Raw genomic sequence first — 19,360 nt, 5'->3', positions numbered from 1 at the left:
ACTGTCTAGTTATATTTGTCCATGAGTACTAATTATCATCTTATCAAATTTTAAGTTGGAAAAATATGCATGTGCATTATCATTTAAAGGCATTTTCATCCTTTAATCTGCTAATTGATGGGCATTCTATAATTTTGGTAAAAATAAGAGAGAAGGGTAAATTAAAATGATTAGTGACCAGTGTTTTCTATCTTTATCTTATGTTAAAAAACAAAATTCAGCTGAGTAAGTTTCAAAGATCTTATTGACTTTATTCAGCTATTCATGAGTCAGGCAGCACCCACTCTACTAGATAGAAAGGAGCTCTGAGGAGCTGTACAAAATGAAAACATTCTAAAGGCAGAAGAGAGCAGGAACAAGGAAGTTGTACTAAGCAAACTGGTGTAATTAAGTTAAGTCTCAGTGTGGCGACATGGGGTTTAGTATAAGTGACTCCATTTTGGGCCTGTTGTCTGGCTTTTAACACTTACTTAGAAATTTTCCAGGTATCCAAAGATAATTCAATAATTAACTCAATTTAATATTAGTTTAAGGGCTTAAAACTAACTAAAGATTTGGATGTTACAATTTATGCTGACATATTATGTCTGTATGATTTATAGCATTGTAAGAATCCGTCTTAGAAAGAGTTATCTATTATAATTTAATTTGATAACTTACATTTTTTAAATTTGATAATTTAATTTTAATATTTTATAATCTTGTATGAATTAGCTTATTTCCCATTAAAATCAGTAAAGGAAATTTAGAAAACTCAAATTAATTAGCCTTTTTATTAGAAAATAAATGCAATAAAATATGCTAAATAATTTTATACTGGTAAAATCAGGGAAAAGATAGCTATTTCTAATCCAAAAGCATAAAATCTAATTTATCCAAGGAATCATCCTGATCATTACATGAAACTTTTCCCTATATAACTGTGTACCACATATTAAAACTTTTAGGTTGTTTAAAAATAATTTTTCCTCTTGACATGTTTCCAAGTAGCCACGTAACCAATTAACCATTAATTAAACTCGTAAAATTTTTTTTAAACTTTTTTTTTTTTACCACTTTAGCACAACATTTTTTTTCTTAGAAACAGTACATTTAAAGCATAAAAAAGGGCCGGCTCCGTGGCTTAGCGGTTAAGTGCATGCGCTCCGCCACTGGCGGCCCGGGTTCGGATCCCGGGTGCGCACCGACGCACCGCTTCTCTGGCCATGCTGAGGCCGCGTCCCACATACAGCAACTAGAAGGACGTGCAGCTATGACGTACAACTATCTACTGGGGCTTTGGGGAAATAAATAAATAAATAAAATTATAAAGCGTAAAAAAGAAATCCCTAGGAAACCTTGCATTCCTCTTCACATTTACATTAATATTTGATATATTAATATTGTTTCTATTGCATAATTGGAATAAGAACTTTCTCCATTAAATTTTAATAAATCTTAAGTCAGGTTTATTAATTCTTCCTAGAGATAGATAAGATATACATTTGCTCGAAAAAATTGTATTTATAAAACGGGAAATTTTACCAACTCTTCTGCAACTAGAGTGGCAATGGTGATAAAGTAGCACAATCTAACATGAAAACAGAGATGTTGGTATCTATTAAGAATATTGATCTGTTAAAGAAACAAAGACATATAATTATGTACCAGCAGGACCCTCAGGAAAATCATTATTGAAATCTAATTTTATCATTTCCTTCTGAATATAACAGCATAATCTCTCATTTTTTCAGTTTCCATGTCCCTATAATAATGACAATTTCCTTTTTTTTTTTTCTTTTGGTGAGGATGATTGGCCCTGAGCGAACATCTCTGCCAACCTTCCTCTGTTTTCTATGTGGAATGCCGCCACAGCATGGCTTGACGTGTGGGGTGTATGTCCGCACCTGGGATCTGAACCGGCGAACCCCAGGCTGCCCAAATGGAGCACGCAAGCTTAACCACTATGCCACCAGGCTGGCCCCGACAATTTTGTTTTTTCAGTCTCTTGCATAGGGCAACACCGAATCAAAGGGCTCAGATGATTGCAATATGAATGATGGTCTCTCCCGTTGCTGAGGATCCGTGCTATGCTGCTGCTAAGCCACTTGATAGCCTGCAGTTGGACCCCGAGGAGGTGAGAGAGAGAGCCTCACATCTCATCAGATATGAGGAGGAGGTGAGAAGCTGCCTTATTTCAGCCTCCTTGGCAGATAGGGAAGAGAGTGAGAAATGGCCTTGTAGCAGCTCCTCACAAGCCTCCTATGCGCTCACGTTTTGGGAGGATCCAGGATGTTGTGCCAAGACTCAGACCAGCTGCTGTTCAAACTTGGCCTATGTGCCTGTGTGGATGCATGCAAGGTCATTAGGTATTAACAAGAAGCTGTTCTTTTATATTACACAGTGAAAATCTGTATTCAGGGACTTATACCAAAGGATATACGAGGCATTCCAAAGGGGTCTACCACCAGGTCAGAAAGCAGTTTCCTGTTCAAAGAGCCTGAAGAGGGAGGTGGAAATCAATGGTGCTAATGGTCAGGTACAGCTGTGATTGATGACACCTCTGCATAAGGGCCGTCCTTTTCATGCCAGCCACCTTTGAAGAATGCTCTTGGAATTTTGGATGTCATCAATGCATTTGGAGCCTCTAGCTTTCTGATTTTGCCTCCTAGACTCCCAATTGCCCAAGGTCATTTTAGGCAAAACCCTGTTGCTGTCTTTCTTGCGGTTAGCTGGTGTAACCTATGTGCTGCTCTTGTTCCTTAGGTTTCCATAGTTGGCGTTTGTTTCCTTTCAGAGGCTCCTTGCCCAGAATGCAAGTGAAGTTGGCAAGAGGAGATAATTGGTCTTATGGTCTCCATGGTAATTGTTCCTGGCTTCTTTGCCTCCTCCAGGAAGGTGTTAGGAGGAGGATAATATGATTTTATACATGACACAGTCATGTAGGGGAGGAAAAAATATCTCTTCCTCTACCTGTCTTGCATTCTCTGGTGGGAGCTCTATAAATCGTATTGACAAAAGACAGATCAACAAGAGAAAAACAAACAAGTAGATTAACATGTGTATAGCTCATGTAACACATGGGAGTATCCAGAGATGAGTAACTCAAAGGTTTGGTTAGAACTTGGGCTTGCTTCTTAGCAAAGGAACAATAAATTTTTAAAGAAGTGACAAGACAAAGGAAAAGTCTCTAAGGGCAAATTTTGAAGGCAAATATATGGGAGACTAATGGTGGACAAAGGCTGGTTAGTAAAGTTTGTTATGTAGATTCCTCTGGTGTGGTCTCCAGACTGATAAGGATCTAAAGTTGTCTCCAGTGATTAACTTTTGTCCTTCCTGTTGGGGGGGGAGGGACACACCATTGTAAGTTTGTGTCCTGCTTTTAGACAAATAGGGGGAGGGCAGAGAGCTTTTCTTACCTCTGTTTCTTCTCAATTGCCTTCAGCTCAAAATAATCCTTATGCCAAAGGGGCATATTTTAGGATGGCAAATTCTGGTCTCCTTCAGTCATAATTACACTGGTCCTTATATAGTCAAAGGACCCCTTTAATACCGATACATCCTACTGTTTCCTCCTTTTATTGTCACTTCTTCTCCCCTTCCTCCCCTCTATAGCTTTATACTGGAAGTAAATGCCAGCATGGGCCTTGCCCTTTTCTTTTTTTAATCCTGCCTTTTGTGCAGATCTTTGAAGTTACCCAAGGCAGTGATCTGTTTCTCTCTCCAGTTTCAATATTGTGTCACCTCTTCCGAAATAGTATTCACTTTGGTTAGAAAGAACTGGTTTTCAGCCTGAAGAACAAACATGGCTATTGGCAGCCCCTCAGAACTGTGTGTGTGTATAGGGGGGCATAGCCCTGGCAGAATGGAGGTCATTGGAACTTCTACTTTATTTTTTTATTGACTCTTAAGTTTGAAGCATATCTAAAATTGCTGTTATCTTTGCAGCAGTTGTTTCCTGCAAGTGCTTTGGGCTACAGGTTTCAGCTCTTATTTCTTTGTCAACCCAATTACTTCTGCTTTCTATCCTTCAGGAGTTTTGGTTCACTGATGGTACTCTTTCTTTATTCCAGAGGTGCTATGGATTTGGACTATTTAATTGGCTCTCTGCTTAGTTATTTCAAGGAATTTGGGGCAGGAAGGAAAGTAGATTATCAGTTTAATCTAATCTCTCAGATTGCTTCTATCTTTTAATAGCAGGCTGTTATTTATCAGAGCAATTTTCTTTTGATTCATACTGAGGAAATCACTTATAATTTCTGTTTCCTGCATTAACTCATTTTCATTGGGACTCATTTGCCCATGTGCTTTAAACTCAAATACTAAAAGCTTAAAACCTGTTATCAGTGTAACAATCTGAGAAAAGATAAGAAAAAACATAGATGAATTATAAAGGATGGGCGGTTTATGTTAAGCACTATAAAAATGAGCATAAATGGATTAGTTTTCAGTTATACGCAATGAGCTGAAATTATGGCATTAGGAATAAGCACATTTGAATATCTATCAAGAAAAACTCTTGTGTTAGCAGGGTTTCTCAACCTCAGCACTGTTGACATTTTGGCCCAGATAATTCTTTGTTGTGGGGGCTATTCTGTGCACTGTAGGATGTTGAGCAGCATCCCTGGCCTCTACCTACTGTAGGGGAGGAAGACAATTCCTCTACCCTCTAGGTCCTTCTGGCTGGCCTAAAAATTAAATTGACATGAGACAGAATAACAGGAGAAAAATCAAACAAAGTTTAATAACATGTATACATGGGCGAAACCCAGAAAAACTGAGTAACTCGCCAGAATGGTCAAATACTGCCACCTTAAATACCATCTGCAGCTAAAGACAAAGGAGGATGTTGGCGGTAGTGGTTTGGGACTTCAAAGGGGAGGAAGGCAATTCACATGGAAATGGAAAAACAAATGTTTGGTAGACAGAATTTTGATAAGAATGGGCTTAGCAAGGACCTTCCCAGTCTACTGATACCCAGAGTTATCTACGGTGATGACCTGTCCTCGGGACAGGCCTTCAATCTTAAATTCTTTTAGGCAGTTAGGGGGAAGGTCAAAGTTTCTTTCAGAGTCTCTTGTCCTTAAAAATAATCAAGCCAAAGAGACACATTTTGGGGTGGCCAATTCTGATCCCCTACACTACTAAATGCCCGTATCACTTCTCCCCACCCCCCACTAACTGTGACAACTAAAAATGTCTCCAGACATTGCCAAAGGTCCCCTGGGGGAAGGTGGAACAAAATTGCCCCCAGTTAAGAACCTCTGTTGTAAAGGAAAGAACCACTCACTCGAAATAGCTTTTCTAATGCCAGGTGGTAAAAATGTATAACACGGGCTCTCTGCTTATGTATGTCCATTATATCCAGCTCAATACTTTAAAATAGAATGTATCTTGTCACAATCCCATGAAATATTAAAAACATTGATTGATGATATCTGAGCTCAGCATGATTAAACGTAGAATATAAAAGCTAGAAAAAAAAGCCGTTAACATTAGAAATTAAAATAAGACAAGAACTCTTGTAAACAACTATTAATCAAAGAAGAAAGCAAAACCAAAATTCAGAATATCTAGAAAATAACAATATTGATTTATGAAATCTTAACTAAAACAGTGCTCAGAGGAAAATTCATTACATTCAATGTTTATTTTACTAAACAGGAAAAAGAAAAACAAACAAAAATCAATGAAATAGGCATTCAACCGAAGACGTTAGAAGTTTATGGACAAGCTAAGAAAAATAGACAAGAGATCAGTAGAAGAAAACAAGATATTAATGAATTAGGAAACAGAAAAACAGCAGAACTAATCAATGAGTTTTCTTTTCCTTTGGGAAACTTGCTCTAAGGTAAATCCAGAAAAAAGCAAAAGTAACTTGGTAAACCACTAATTGATTAATAGGAAAAAAAAACCAAAACATAAACATACAATATAAGAATGTAAAGGGGGAAATAATTCCAGGTTTAGGAAAAGTAAGGGAATCCGAAGAGTATAAGCATATATGAGAGCTCAGGGATTTTTCTTTTGTTTACTAATCTATCCCAACTGCCTAGGATAGAGCCTAGCGGGGCGGCTCACAAAAAAGTTTATTGACTAAATGAACAAATATATTTACATTTGCTAAACTATATAACATTGATACATCTCGAGAAGATAAATTTGCAAAATTGATCCTAGACAAAATAGAAAATATACAGGGTCCCTACTGACAGAGATGAAATTCTCAGGTAAATTCCACCAACACTTTAAGGAACAAATAATCTAAATTTCATTTAATTAGTTCTAGAGCAGAGAATATGAAAGAAAATCCACTCTCTTTTTAATAACGAAATGAGCACAATTTGATAATAGAAACAAATTAAAGAGTGTACATAAAGAAAACCACAGAATAGTCTTATATATAAATATCAATACAGAAATGCTCAATAGTACATTACCAACTAGCAACACAGTTAAAAAAATGTGTTCAATCATTTCCACCGGCTCCTGGTAAGGCTCTCCTCCCTGACCTCTGTATGGCCTTCAGCAGGACTTAAATTGAGGGCTACCCAGCTCCAATCTGGCAACTTCATCCCTTCCTGACAACCCTCAAGACAGGATTAATGGGGCCCGGTTGCTTCTAAGGATGCCACATAGCCTTTGTAGGAAGATTTACCAATAGCCAGATTTAAGGGGGGCCCTACAATGGTCTGTGTACTCTTGTCGAGACCACTACTACTCCCCTCCACCACACTCTGCATCTCAGCTCTCAAACGGGCTGAAATCCCAGTGCCCAGAAGGAGATTATGATTAAAAGTGATTATCTACCCCTCCCCACCCCCTGCCCAGCAAAGAGAAGTAAGAACTTAGAGATTGGGTATCTGGAGGTAGGAACATGAAGGCTACAGTTCAGATTTAGGGAGAGTTCAGTCAAGGATCAGGGCTCTACAGGATATCCAGATTTAGTTACTAGTCTGCAGCTACCAGAAATTGAAGTTACCAGCAGAAGCCTAAAATTTTAAAGGCGTTCCAGAGAAATGGCAAGCCTGGGAAATATGATTTAGCTCAACCTTTGTTAACTCCTGTAACTGTGGGCATGAAGTGGGCACATCTCAAAGTGTTGAAGCCTGCACACATGGGATCGTTGCCTATGCATCTCTCATGGCCTCTTCCATGTCATTATCTACGGAAGTCAGTGCCTGAAGGAGGTCCTCCAGTGACAACAGTCAGGGATAGGCAGATCAAGAAACATTCTGCAGGCTGGGGCGGTTACTCCTTGCGCTCCAGTCCATGTGTTTTTATGGATCAGTGACCATGGTATGCTGTTGGCCTACTCTCCTTTTCCAGGCATGTTACATCACTACTGATATATCTTACTCTATAGCTGATCAGAAGCCTCTGATTAGAAAGAAGATTGAGTTGGGTTAGCAAACATCTCTGGGTTTGCAAGAGTTCCCAAGAGGGTCAAAATTATTGGTCATCAGTATCTGAGCTCAGCAAAGCATTGACTAAGCAAGGCCATTTTTACTGCTGATGTCAGATGGAGAGACTGGAAATGTCGACTGAGGGATGATGTATTTGTTTTCCAGGGCTGCTATAACAAAGTGCCACAAGCTGGGTGACTTAAACAACAGAAATTTATTGTCTCACAATTCTGGAGGCCAGAAGTCCAAGATCAAAGTGTTGGCAGGGTTGGTTCTGTCTGAGGGCTGTGAAGGAGAATCTGGTCCATGCTTCTCTAGCTTCTGGTGGTTTGCTGGAAATCTTTGGGGGTTCCTTTACTTGTAAAAGCATCGCTCCGATCTCTGCCTCTATCTACATATGGTGTTCTCCCTGTATGTTGTCTGTGTCCATATTTCCCCTTTTTATAAGGACACCAGTCAGATTGGATTAGGGTCCACCCTACTCTAGTAGGACCTCATCTTAACTAATTACATATGCAATGACCCTATTTCCAAATAAGGTCACATTCTGAGGTAATGGGGGCCACAACATCAACAGATGAATTTTGGGGGGACACAGTTCATCCCCAAAATAGATGGGAATCTTGAGAGGGTAAGAGTGGAGGAAGAAGTGACATGCAGAAGCTCATATCAGACTGTCACTCTTTCCTGACCTTCCTCCTTTCTGTCTTCAACTCTTCCCTCCATCTCTGTTATGACTAAGAGAGGATTGCAACCCTTCAATCTTTAGAAATATATTTTTTTCCCCTGAAAAATGGTGGGACTCTTTTCAAATGCCTGCCTTTTAAAAATAGTTTGATAGGTGTGGTCCCTCTTCCACACCACGCCCCTCAAAATATTTTGAAGGGGTCTGACAACAGGGATCAGGACTCGAGTTTCTGTTCTTCCATGATGGTACCCGTGTTTCTTCCCTCTCTGCCCAGTGCTAAATGTACAGTAGGAACACAATCACAAGTCTTTTAATTGAATTCAGATGAGTCTCCCACCTTCCCCCATCCCAAGCAAAAAATGGAGACTCATGAGGTGAAACAAATCATCATATTTTATTATTTCTTTTGAACAAGAAATTTTCCAGAGGACAGCATAATAAGTATTAATATTAGAATCCATGGAAACAGTGAGTCAAGATCAGTTTTTTTTAAAGTGATCATTTCTGAGAAATATATGTTTTCTGGTCATTGAAGATGGTCTGAAAACAGTTGGTCTTGGGCAAACATAATTTTTGAAGAACTCTCTTGCCCTGTGAGAGTGACTTAATGTGAATCAATAAAATTTATTGCTCTAGTTGAACTGAAAATAGGTACATCTCTATTGTGGAATTCTAATAATCTTCTTATTCACTTTAAAAAAAATTTACGTACAGTAAAATTACTAGTGTTCTTTTAAACTTGCTACTTTCTCAAAATTCACATAGGTGTCCCAATAACATTTTCAAAGTCTTAAGTATAATAATTTTATAAAACCTGTTTTTTCAATATGTTTCCTAAAACCTCCTTTTTAAATGCCTTCTTTTAAAATAGTCATCTTTGGACTATTTTACGATACAGGGCTTTATTTGTGTATGTTGGCTGTCTCAAGCCACTTCACATAATGGCTGTCCTGTGATGAATGGGGGCAAGAGTGACAGGCAGTGTAAGTCTGAATCACCAGTTAGGTTGAAGCTCAAGCCCTTTAAAGCATGCAAGAGGGAACCAGCAATTATCTGTTCCTCAAGCTAGGTAAAAACTAAACAAACATACATTGGATGGAAACAGACAAAAACTAAGTCATTATGGCTTTGCTGACTGCTGTAGTGTTTAATTAGCTCTATTTTAAGACTCTTCTACACTTAGTCCTTTCTCTCTACTCAAGGTGCAGCAAATCACGCCTTGTTAATAATGCACGTGTGGTTCTTATCTTGGCTGTGTCTGTCTTACAGTCAATGATGCAAACCATCAAGGCCACTGCCAGCACAATGGCATGTGCCAGCTCTCCACAATTTTTGTTGCCCTGTTAACTACTAAAGAACTCAGATTACCAGTGGTAGTACTCAGATTCATGTTATTTATCTTTATATGTTGCCTCTGAAGTCTTTTCTAAAGCTTGATGTTTTTTTGTTTGGAAACCCAGAAGACATTGATCTGATAAAATATTAGCTGATAATTTCCAAATAATTATTTCAACAGATTTAAACATTTTTTTCTCCAATGTAGCTAGGTCAAAGTCACTTACACTACACAAAAATTAAGCATGTTTCCATCACCACTTCGTGTGAGGATAGGAAAACTCCTTTCATTTTCACATCTGGTGGAACTACACAGTCAAAGGTCCTGACACACATGGGAGGGAAAAATCAGTTCAGAAGCTCTCTGAAGTCAGTATTCATCATGAAATGGGTATTCAGGATGATCACTCCACCTGCCAAAACAATTTCCCAAAGGGAAAAATTTCACTCCAAAGTTACACAGCTGTGTGTGTTACTAGCATCCTTTGACAATTTCACTGCTTACTCCCTCTCTCTCTTACTCATTCCCTCTCTGTTGCTCACCCACTCTCCTTCCCTGTTTTTCCTCAAGTCAGCACCTTTTACTGAAGCCCTGGACAGCACCCTGAGTGTAAGTGTGTGTGTAGGGTGAGAGAGGGGGAGGCTGATTGCCTCCACATTACATTTTGTTTAGAACAAAAACACAGGAGGTGAGCGATGCCTGCTTGTGTTTTCATGCCTCTTCCCAACTCCTTCCTGCCTTCTGCTCCTGATACAGGCTGCCTCCCATTTCAGTGAAGCACATAGGCATTTCTCTTCAAAGCTCTGTTACCAGTCAGTGTCACTGTCTTCTCAGAGTTTTTACTTGCCCTTCTCACTAGGCCTCCTGAGAACTGAAAGTTTGAGATCTAGAAAGATGATGACCAGCAAAGTAAGTTTCCATGCCAATAATGGTGATGATGAACAAATCTCTTAAATGACGGTAGTGAAACAGTCTATAAAATTACTGGAGTATGTGTGTGCCTGTCATGGAACATATCCAAGATTCAGTTCTCTGTCTCTGCAAGTACTATGAGCTTTAAATAAAAATATAAAACAAAACAAAAAAAGGCTCTCAGTGTCTAAGATCAACTGGATGAAAAACAGAGATGAATCATGGCCCAACATCCCTAAATGATACATTTTTTTGACCAATGGGGCCTAATCTTTATTTCTCCTTGCTGATTTTTCTAGTTGTTTCCTGGTATGATGAGTTATTTTCCCAGCGTTGCTAGAATTAGGTATTAAATATGTCAAATATCAAACCGAATAATGTCACCAACTAACGGTCTGTAAAAAAATCAGTACATTTGTAGATTGACTATATCTTACTTCTCTTCTTAATTTAATATTTACTTAATAGAAATTGTCCGTTTTCAAGAGCTATTAATTAACCTATACGTGTTGGTTAGTTCTGAGTTGGTGTTCACTCTTTTTTATTTTTTTTTATTTGTGAGGAGGACCAGCCCTGAGCTAACATCCAATGCCAATCCTCTTCTTTTTCGCTGAGGAAGACTGGCCCTGGGCTAACATCCGTGCCCCTCTTCCTCCACTTTATATGGGACGCCGCCACAGCATGGCTTAACAAGCAGTGCGTCGGTGCGCGCCCGGGATCCAAACGGGCGAACCCTGGGCCGCCAGCAGCGAAGCGTGTGCACCCAACTGCTTGCACTACCAGGCCGGCCCTGGTGTTTACTCTTATTCTCAAGGCTAGGTGGTGCTTTTGATGTCAAATAATTTTTTCCCCTGGAAAACTCACATAGGAAGCTGTTTCGTTAATTAAGAAATTCAATAACACAGTCAGAGCACTTTCTGACTCATGAAAAATATTGGGGCCTATAAGTGAAGTGTCCAAACTATCTGAACCATTTTAATAAGCATTTTCTAAACACTTAAAGAGTCATGTGCAGAAAGAGGATGACTATCCAGGTGATATGAAGAACTGGAAATACTAATAAAGAATGATTAAGGAGAAAAAAATGTGTGTGTATGTATACAAATATATGTGTGTGTATATATATTTATAAGCTATATTCTTTTATATGTATATATAATATATATATCATATATATAATAATTGTGCCACTATTGTGTTAACATATATACACTATGACTTAGTTCTCCCCAAGGTCTTTAGCCTCTCATAACTTAACCTAAGTCATGAGATGTCATATAAATGCCAGAAAACTTCTTTTAAATAAAAATGTAGATTTGTAGGAAGATCCTAGAGTGGATGCAATTCACCCAGACCTGTTTAATATACAGAACATGCTGCCCACTGGCCTTACGCTTGTATTTTCTGTGGACATAGGTCTGGGTTCATAAGAGCCCAGATGCTTGACAATCCAACGCCACGAGGCAGTGCCTGAGTAAGGATCCCCCAGAACTCACATTAACAGTTCCACGAAGCGGACGTTTTTATTCAAGGCTTCAATGTCCTTCATTTCTTTTTCAGTGAAAGAAAAGTCAAAGATCTGAAATAAAAGACATATTTTTAATGGTAGGCGATGGGTCAAGCTTGGGCTCAGATAGTGGGGCCAGCAGTGAGAGCCCTTCAAAGATTTTTTTTTTTGTGAGGAAGATCAGCTCTGAGCTAACATCCATGCCAATCCTCCTCTTTTTGCTGAGGAAGACTGGCCCTGGGCTAACATCTGTGCCCATCTTCCTCCACGTTATATGGGATGCTGCCACAGCATGCCCTGACAAGCCGTGCATCGGTGTGCCTGGTATCCGAACCCGGGCTGCCAACAGCTCAGCACGTGCACTTAACCGCTATGCCACCGGGCTGGCCCCGCTTCAGAGATTTATGAACATCTCTGCAGATGTCTAAGGGGAGCTGAACTAGTGGAACCGATGTGGAACTGGAATTCGCTTTTGTCCTTTGCCTTTTTTTTTTTTTATAATTTTATTTTTATTTATTTTTTCCCCTAAAGCCCCAGTAGATAGTTGTCATAGCTGCACATCCTTCTAGTTGCTGTATGTGGGACGTGGCCTCAGCATGGCTGGAGAAGCGGTGCGTTGGTGCGCGCCCGGGATCTGAACCCGGGCTGGCAGCAGCGGAGTGCGTGCACTTAACCGCTAAGCCACGGGCCCTGCCCTGTCCTTTGTCTTTAAGACAGTCCTGCTGGGGACATCTTGCAAGAAATTCCAAATGCTCTGAAACAACATATATTCAGACATCTCCTGAAGTTCCAAGAGTGAAGAATTCTTATTATTTCCGGATAAGATGCTGAACTTTGATTCTGGACTATGGCCTTCGAACACTATTTTGTTTTTTTAAATATTTTCTAGTTGATAAATTTGGCTATGTATTTTTTTAACTGTTAATTTGCTTTGTTCTATCTTCTTCAAGTTTTTTCTTCTTTCTCTCCTCATTTGTAATGTCTCTTCTTCTACCTTTTAACTCTAATTACATTTTCATTGTTTTATTTTTTTCTTAGCTTGTACACTTTATACTCTGGTTTTTACAAATGTCCTTTATTAACATTTAAAAATTTTATTTTAGCTTATTTATGTTTTTAATATTTGGTTTATCTATTTATAATTTATCTGCTCTTACTTTATTGTTTTATTTTTCTACCCCATAACTTTTATTTTAGAGTATTTAACAATTTACAAACTTTAATTATATAAGTAATACATAAATATATGCTCTTCGTAAAGAAATGAAACACTACAGAAGTACATGGACATGTATGGGATAAAAAGGAAAAGTTCCTCTTGTTACCCACCACCCCAGTCCTATCCCCCTTCCCAGATATTCCTTCCAAACACTGAACACACTGAGAGCAAAATGCAATAATTGTATCTTATCTTTATTATTCTGCAATTTCTTTCATTTACATAACATGTCTTGGTGATCTTTTCTGTTAAAATATATAGACTGACTTTACTCATTTAACCACTGCGTCCATGTAACACAATTTACTTAATCATCCCCCATGGATTGCTTCTAAGTGCTCTTTTCAGGGAATCCTTTCTTTGATATTTATTATCCAAGTATTGTGTAAGAAATCAAAAGTTTTCATAACATAAAAACAGTCACGAATGAAGCAATCACTTATAAAATGAATCCTTGCTGCGCAAAGTGCCCTTTTGCCCACCCTCTGAGTGTCAGTGAGTCAGTCTCCAACTCCGGTGAATATTCAATGAGCCCTAATGGCAAAGCGAAGTTGCAAATCTTGGCCAAGATGTAGGATTTCATGAAGTGAAGGAAAGTGATCTTGGAGATTTGCTCTAATTGTAGGCACAATCTTTTTCAAATAAGAATCTGACACAGCTAAAATCTACTTTGGTAAATATATCAAAAGAGCATGATTTGAAAAAAATAAAAGGATTAAGAATCTCCTTCAGATGAAGCCCTCTGAAATTTTATCAAAATTATTCTCTTTGTGATCACTCTGCAAAAACCTCTGTGAAGTAGAGGATGTCATGTTGTGTTATCATGTAGTTTTGTCAAGTCTATTTTAAAAAATCAACACTGATTCACTGTTTCTTCTAAGATTTATTGCACATATGCAATTGTAACTTTAATTTTGTTGAATATAAAATAAGTAAAATTACTTTCATAAATTTCGGTTTCAATTTTAAGATAAACTTCCAAATTTCCCCTTCCTCCATTGTTTCTGTGCAGTTTTTCCTTATTTTATGTGGATTCAGCGGTCTTTTTTTTTCATGACGCAAACTATCTTAAGTGAATGAGGATCTCATATTACAAAACTGAGCTCCTGATATTACCCCCCAAACCTGCTTCTCTTCTAGTAAATGTTTTAAGAAGGAGAGAGTGCTAACGGTATTAAACACTGTTGAAAGATGTAGTAGGACAAGAACTGAAAACTAATTGTTGGCTCTAGCAATGTGGAGGTTACTGCTAACCTTGACAAGAGCTGTGTCAGTGGGATGGTCAGAGTGAAAGCTTGGTTTTGATAGGTTTGGGGTGGGCATGGGGAAAGAACTTGGAGGCGATGAGAAGAGAATTCTCTTTTAAGAGGTTTGCTGTAACCAGAAAGAGAGAAATGGATAATAGCTGAAGAGGAAAGTGAGCCTGGACTGAATTTTACTTTTTTTTTTTTTTGCTGAACAATATTCACCCTGAGCTAACATCTGTTGGCAATCTTCCTCTTTCTGCTTGAGGAAGATTTGTCCTGAGCTAACATCTGTCTTCCTCTATTTTGTATGTGGGTCCCCACCACAGCATGGCTGCCCACGAGTGGTGTGTGTCCACACCCGGGAACCAAATCTGGCCTACTGACACAGAGTGTGCCGAACTTACCCACTAGGCCATGGGGCTGGCCCCTGAATTTTACTTTTTAAGATTGGAGGTTACAAAATGTTTGTATGTTGATGGGAATTATGTAGTAGAGAGGAACAACTGATAATGCAGGAGAGAGAGTGGGATGTTTGAGATTATGGAGGAGTTATTAGGTATTAGTAATTGCAATTTCCAAGGAATAGCCATTGGAATTAGTGGCTGAGATATATAGGACAAGATCATTGGGAGAGAGGAAGTCAAGGAACTGTCAGGCCAGGGTGTTGGAAGGACCATCTATGTGGATGTTGAATTCACTAAGAATTATGAGAGGAGGAGTGTTGGAGAGACTGAAAGTGAGTCAAGAGAGAAAATCTCCAAGGAATGTGGATGATGGCAACAAGGCTGGTGGTGTAATTTGGTATTTTTTCATTGTTTTAACTTGAAAACTATTCTGCCTCTTTATTGGTTTTCTTCATTTTTACCTTTAATTTTATCCAGTTTTTAAATTTATGGTTTAACTTAACTTTTTATTACATAATTTATTTCTATGACTTTCTCTTCTTTTATAGTAAACTTATTTAATTTTCCCTTTACCCTTTATGTTTTGTGGGTCTTTACCATTATTTTAAAATATTTTTAAGTTATTTTACTTCAGCTCTAAAAGAGCATAATTTTCTATTTTGTTGATTCTTGGTTTAATACCCAGCAAAATTCATGGTTATAGGGTGAGTCTATACCCTAAAGAGTGGAAATTGGCTGTGATTTCCACTCTCATTTTCCTTGTAAATCTGTATCCCTTTCATATTTTCTTGTGGTATGTGAATCTCTGAACTCCATTCCCTTATTATCAGGGCTATAGAATTATGGAATATAACAGAATTGGTTGTAATGAAAAATTTTAAGGAGAATGACAGTTCCTTCAGTACAAAATTGTGATTTGCTAAATGTCATAAAGTCCAAAAGATTTAAGCTTCCATTGCACAGACGATTAGTAACCACTCTCCATTTCCAAACAGTAAAATTTTGAATCCGTGAAAACATTCGTTTCAGGTGCATCAAAATTTGTTTTGTTTTAACTGTTGATGAACCTACACATTAGCCATGCAGTGGATCTCTTATTCTTTTAAGATGACTAAAAACATAGTGTCAACCACTTGTTAGTAAGAGGTATTTTGGTAAGTTAAATAAAGTTAAAATACTGTTGGTAGTTGGTTTAAATGTCAGCATTGTTTCCCCTGTTTTCTAATAACAGAATCCCTTTTTTCCTTTTATGAACTTCCCTTCCCCCACCTAGTGGGGCTGTTTGCCACATGATCTCACCTCCTCCAGCACAGGAATATGGATGTAGCCCAAGGTGCCAATCAAGGTATCTTGCTTACTGGACACTGTGATTAATATAAGGGTAGCTAATGACCCACAAAGGGATAATCAGGGATTGACAGAGACCCCAACAGAAGCCTTTATATGTGATCATCTTTTCTGAATATGAGTAAGAGATTAGCCTGGACAGTTTGTGCCACCATGTGGGGGAGAGGGGCGGAGAGAGAGAGAGAGAGAACTTAATCCTTTTATAAATCATTTGAATGCTTGTGTCCACTCACGTCTGATCTAGCCATGGACTTTCCAGTTATGTGAGCCAATAAACTCTGTTTCTTTTTCTTTGCTAAACTTGAGTTGCGTTCTGTCCTGTGGTAGCAAAAAAAGCCATGAAGATAAATTTGTCTAATATCATGGATATCTTCACATGTCAGTACTTATATTTTCATTTTATTATTTTAAAATGGCTATATATTTCATTGTACAAATATATCATAATTTGTTTTATAAGATCCTACTATAGATTGTTTCCAGTTTTTTAAATGATAAATAATGCCACAATAAACATCCACGTATATGTGCATGTATGTGCAAATACATCTATAGGATAAGATTGTTGGGTCAATGGATATGTGCATTTGAATTTTGATGGGTCTGGAAAAATGATGTCTTCCTCCCCCAAATCTTATGCCAATTAATGTTTCCAACAGCAGTATATGAAATTTTTCCCACATATCATCAACATTCTGATTATTTTCCTATCTAAGGGAATAAATACTATCTCATTTTTCTCTTTAAATATCAGTAAGAAAAAAATTTTGAAATTTAAATTATTAACTGATGGGTAATCGATTAATTTTACATGGTACTTTTCCATGGCTGTATTTACCTAGCAGTTTAGTCTTTAGTAGTAGCAGAGTAAACTAATCTCTCCTTTGTCTAGTGGCCTCTTTTCTCATCTGTAAATTACAAGGCTGATCACAGATTATTTATAGAGGGAATAAAGGCAAGCAGCATTCTTGAAGTCTAAAGGATCCTCTTCAATAATTTCCAAATTTGTCCCCAACTTTTACCTGAGTCATTAAGGTGGAAAGTTGACTACTATGAATTTCAGATTTTATACCTTCTATTCCTGCTGTGCTGGCGGAGAAGTGAATAGGTAGTGTCAAGAGTCAATAGGTAAGGAAAGAGAAGAAATAAGGGAGCTAGGTAATGTATAAGCAGCAAAGCAATCCTGAAGTACCAGGAATTGTCTCAAATTCAGCTAAGATTAAATCCAGATATGGGCAGAGTGGGTTTGGGGAGCTGGTATAAAATAAAATATGAAGGCATTACCAGTTTTCTATTAATCTGAACAGAAAATTCTCTAAATAAAAAATACTCTGCTTTTTACATTTCCAGAAGCAGTTCTCTTACCTGAAAGTTTTCTTTGATCCTTTCAGGGGTAAAGCTTTTAGGAATGACAACCACTCCTCGCTGGATGTTGAAACGCAAAACAACTTGAGCTGCTGTCTTATTATACTTTTTCCCCAATGAGTTGAGAAGCGCATCCTCTAACAAAGGTGGGGAAGATAAATTCACCCTTTGATTTAAAAAAAAATCAAAACATGCATCGTATTTAGCTCCAGTAATGAGAACCAATGGCTAATCAATCCCTCTCCTCCTCTGTCTCCCCATTCACCTGGTAACCTACCAGGACACCTCAGGTCACCTGTAACCAATTTCTCTGAGTGCAGAGTACTCCATGAAGAGTTGCTCTTAGTATGGGAAGGTCAAGAGAGGCAAGGTTACAGAGCTGTCTCTTTCAAAGGGTAAATCATATTTCTTCGATGGGTCTAACAGAGAGAACAGGGTTGGAAGTAAGCATAAAGAGGAGAGCAGGAAGACTGAAGTGGAAGAACTAGAGGCACAACTCTTGGAATCATCTTAGAGTAGAAAAATTTCTACTTAAGTCTGTGGAACACGTCACAGTAGAAGTGTCGCCATTGAATACAGAGATCAAAAAATTCTAAAATTTCAGAATATGACCTTAGAGACTCTTTGTCAAATAATACCTAAACTAATATTTATTGAGCATTTCTTGTGTTTCAGACACTGTTAGGGAATTTCATACATATAGTATAATCGATTCTTACAACACCTCAGTGAGGAAGGTTTTATTAGCTCTAATTTGTATATATGGAGAATGACTCGAAGAAGTTAAGTTGCTTTCTTAAGATCACACAGCCAAGTAGAGTCATTTCAATCAAGTAATTCACATTAGCCTCATACTCTACACCAAAGGAAACACTTCCTAAAGAGACATACAGCATTACTTACCAAGTTGGATTCCTAGAGGTCCCCAAAGGGCTGTATGCAATAATGACAATGTCATGTTGTTGGCAGAATTTCAGGAGTTTTGGCTGGGTGAAATATGGATGGCACTCAACCTATGTGGTTGCAGTGGAGAACAGAGCACAAAATTAAGGCCTCGTAGATGAATGCAATTTTACATAATTAAAATAAAAGTTCTTCAATAAAATCCATTTAAAAGTGTTATGGATAATGAGGAAAATCCTAAATATTTTTCCTAACAAGAAAATTACATTATTTATATACCAGTGAGATTAATTAAAACAAGGTTAGTGAGGTCACCATCTGTAGCTTAATTCTAAAATAACTGGGGAACAAATTCAATTCTGTATAGCTATCATAGTTTAGGTGAACAAACTCAGTTATTTATAGTAAACATTCTACCAAATACAGTTTTCCATAACAAACATACAGTCGCAAAGTTCAGATTACAGTGTTGATAAGTAGAAGGGACATGTTGCAGAAGCCTCTGTCCCTAGCTATCAAACATGTAAGAATATTTTCACAAGAGGTAGAGCATGTGTGAAACTAAATTTAAAGATAATTTTGTCTTCTTGGCTGAGAGGTCTTTACACCACCAAACGTAAGCCTACTCTTATTTTCAGTATCTTATTGACAAGATCCCTGCACTACAAATACCTGTGTCGACAAAGTTCTCAAAGTTTCTTCTTAAACACAATGGTAGTTTTTCACCTATGCTTTTCTTTTCTTTTTAATTAAAATCAACCAAGCCTTAATTAAAATATTTTAAGAATGTACTTATTATTTTCACCACCTGGAAGACTGAATATTTGACAAGTTACATTTCTAGAAGGCACAAGAAATGCTATTGATGAAGTAGAAAGGTAAACGGGGGCTCATAGTGATGGGTCTTCTTCCCTTTTTCTAATTTGGTATAGATTTTTTTTTTGATGTCAGTTTCTACTATTTCTCCTCTCTCCCCTCATTCCGATAATCTTGCTCCCTCCCTTTACCTAAGACACACTTGTGGATTTTCCCCCCATTTGGAACATT

General features: G+C 37.9%; 1 protein-coding gene across 2 annotated transcripts in view; it reads right to left on the bottom strand.

Annotated features, from left to right (window-relative positions):
- Window positions 1-9,219: 9,219 nt before the first annotated feature.
- The window catches only part of AKR1D1 (aldo-keto reductase family 1 member D1), a 36,692-nt gene continuing 26,551 nt past the window's right edge, over window positions 9,220-19,360 (bottom strand). For both annotated transcript variants that reach the window (XM_058569378.1, XM_058569387.1), the window contains 4 exons: window positions 18,314-18,423; window positions 17,411-17,576; window positions 11,818-11,900; window positions 9,220-9,821 (listed from right to left, as the gene is read on the bottom strand). In XM_058569378.1, the coding sequence (XP_058425361.1) occupies window positions 9,779-9,821; window positions 11,818-11,900; window positions 17,411-17,576; window positions 18,314-18,423 (402 nt within the window). In that variant the 3' untranslated portion in view covers window positions 9,220-9,778. The remainder of the gene's footprint in view (window positions 9,822-11,817; window positions 11,901-17,410; window positions 17,577-18,313; window positions 18,424-19,360) is intronic.

This window comes from Diceros bicornis, chromosome 3, assembly GCF_020826845.1.
Source record: "Diceros bicornis minor isolate mBicDic1 chromosome 3, mDicBic1.mat.cur, whole genome shotgun sequence".
NCBI lineage: Eukaryota > Metazoa > Chordata > Mammalia > Perissodactyla > Rhinocerotidae > Diceros > Diceros bicornis.
This window is presented reverse-complemented; position numbering and strand designations above follow the sequence as displayed.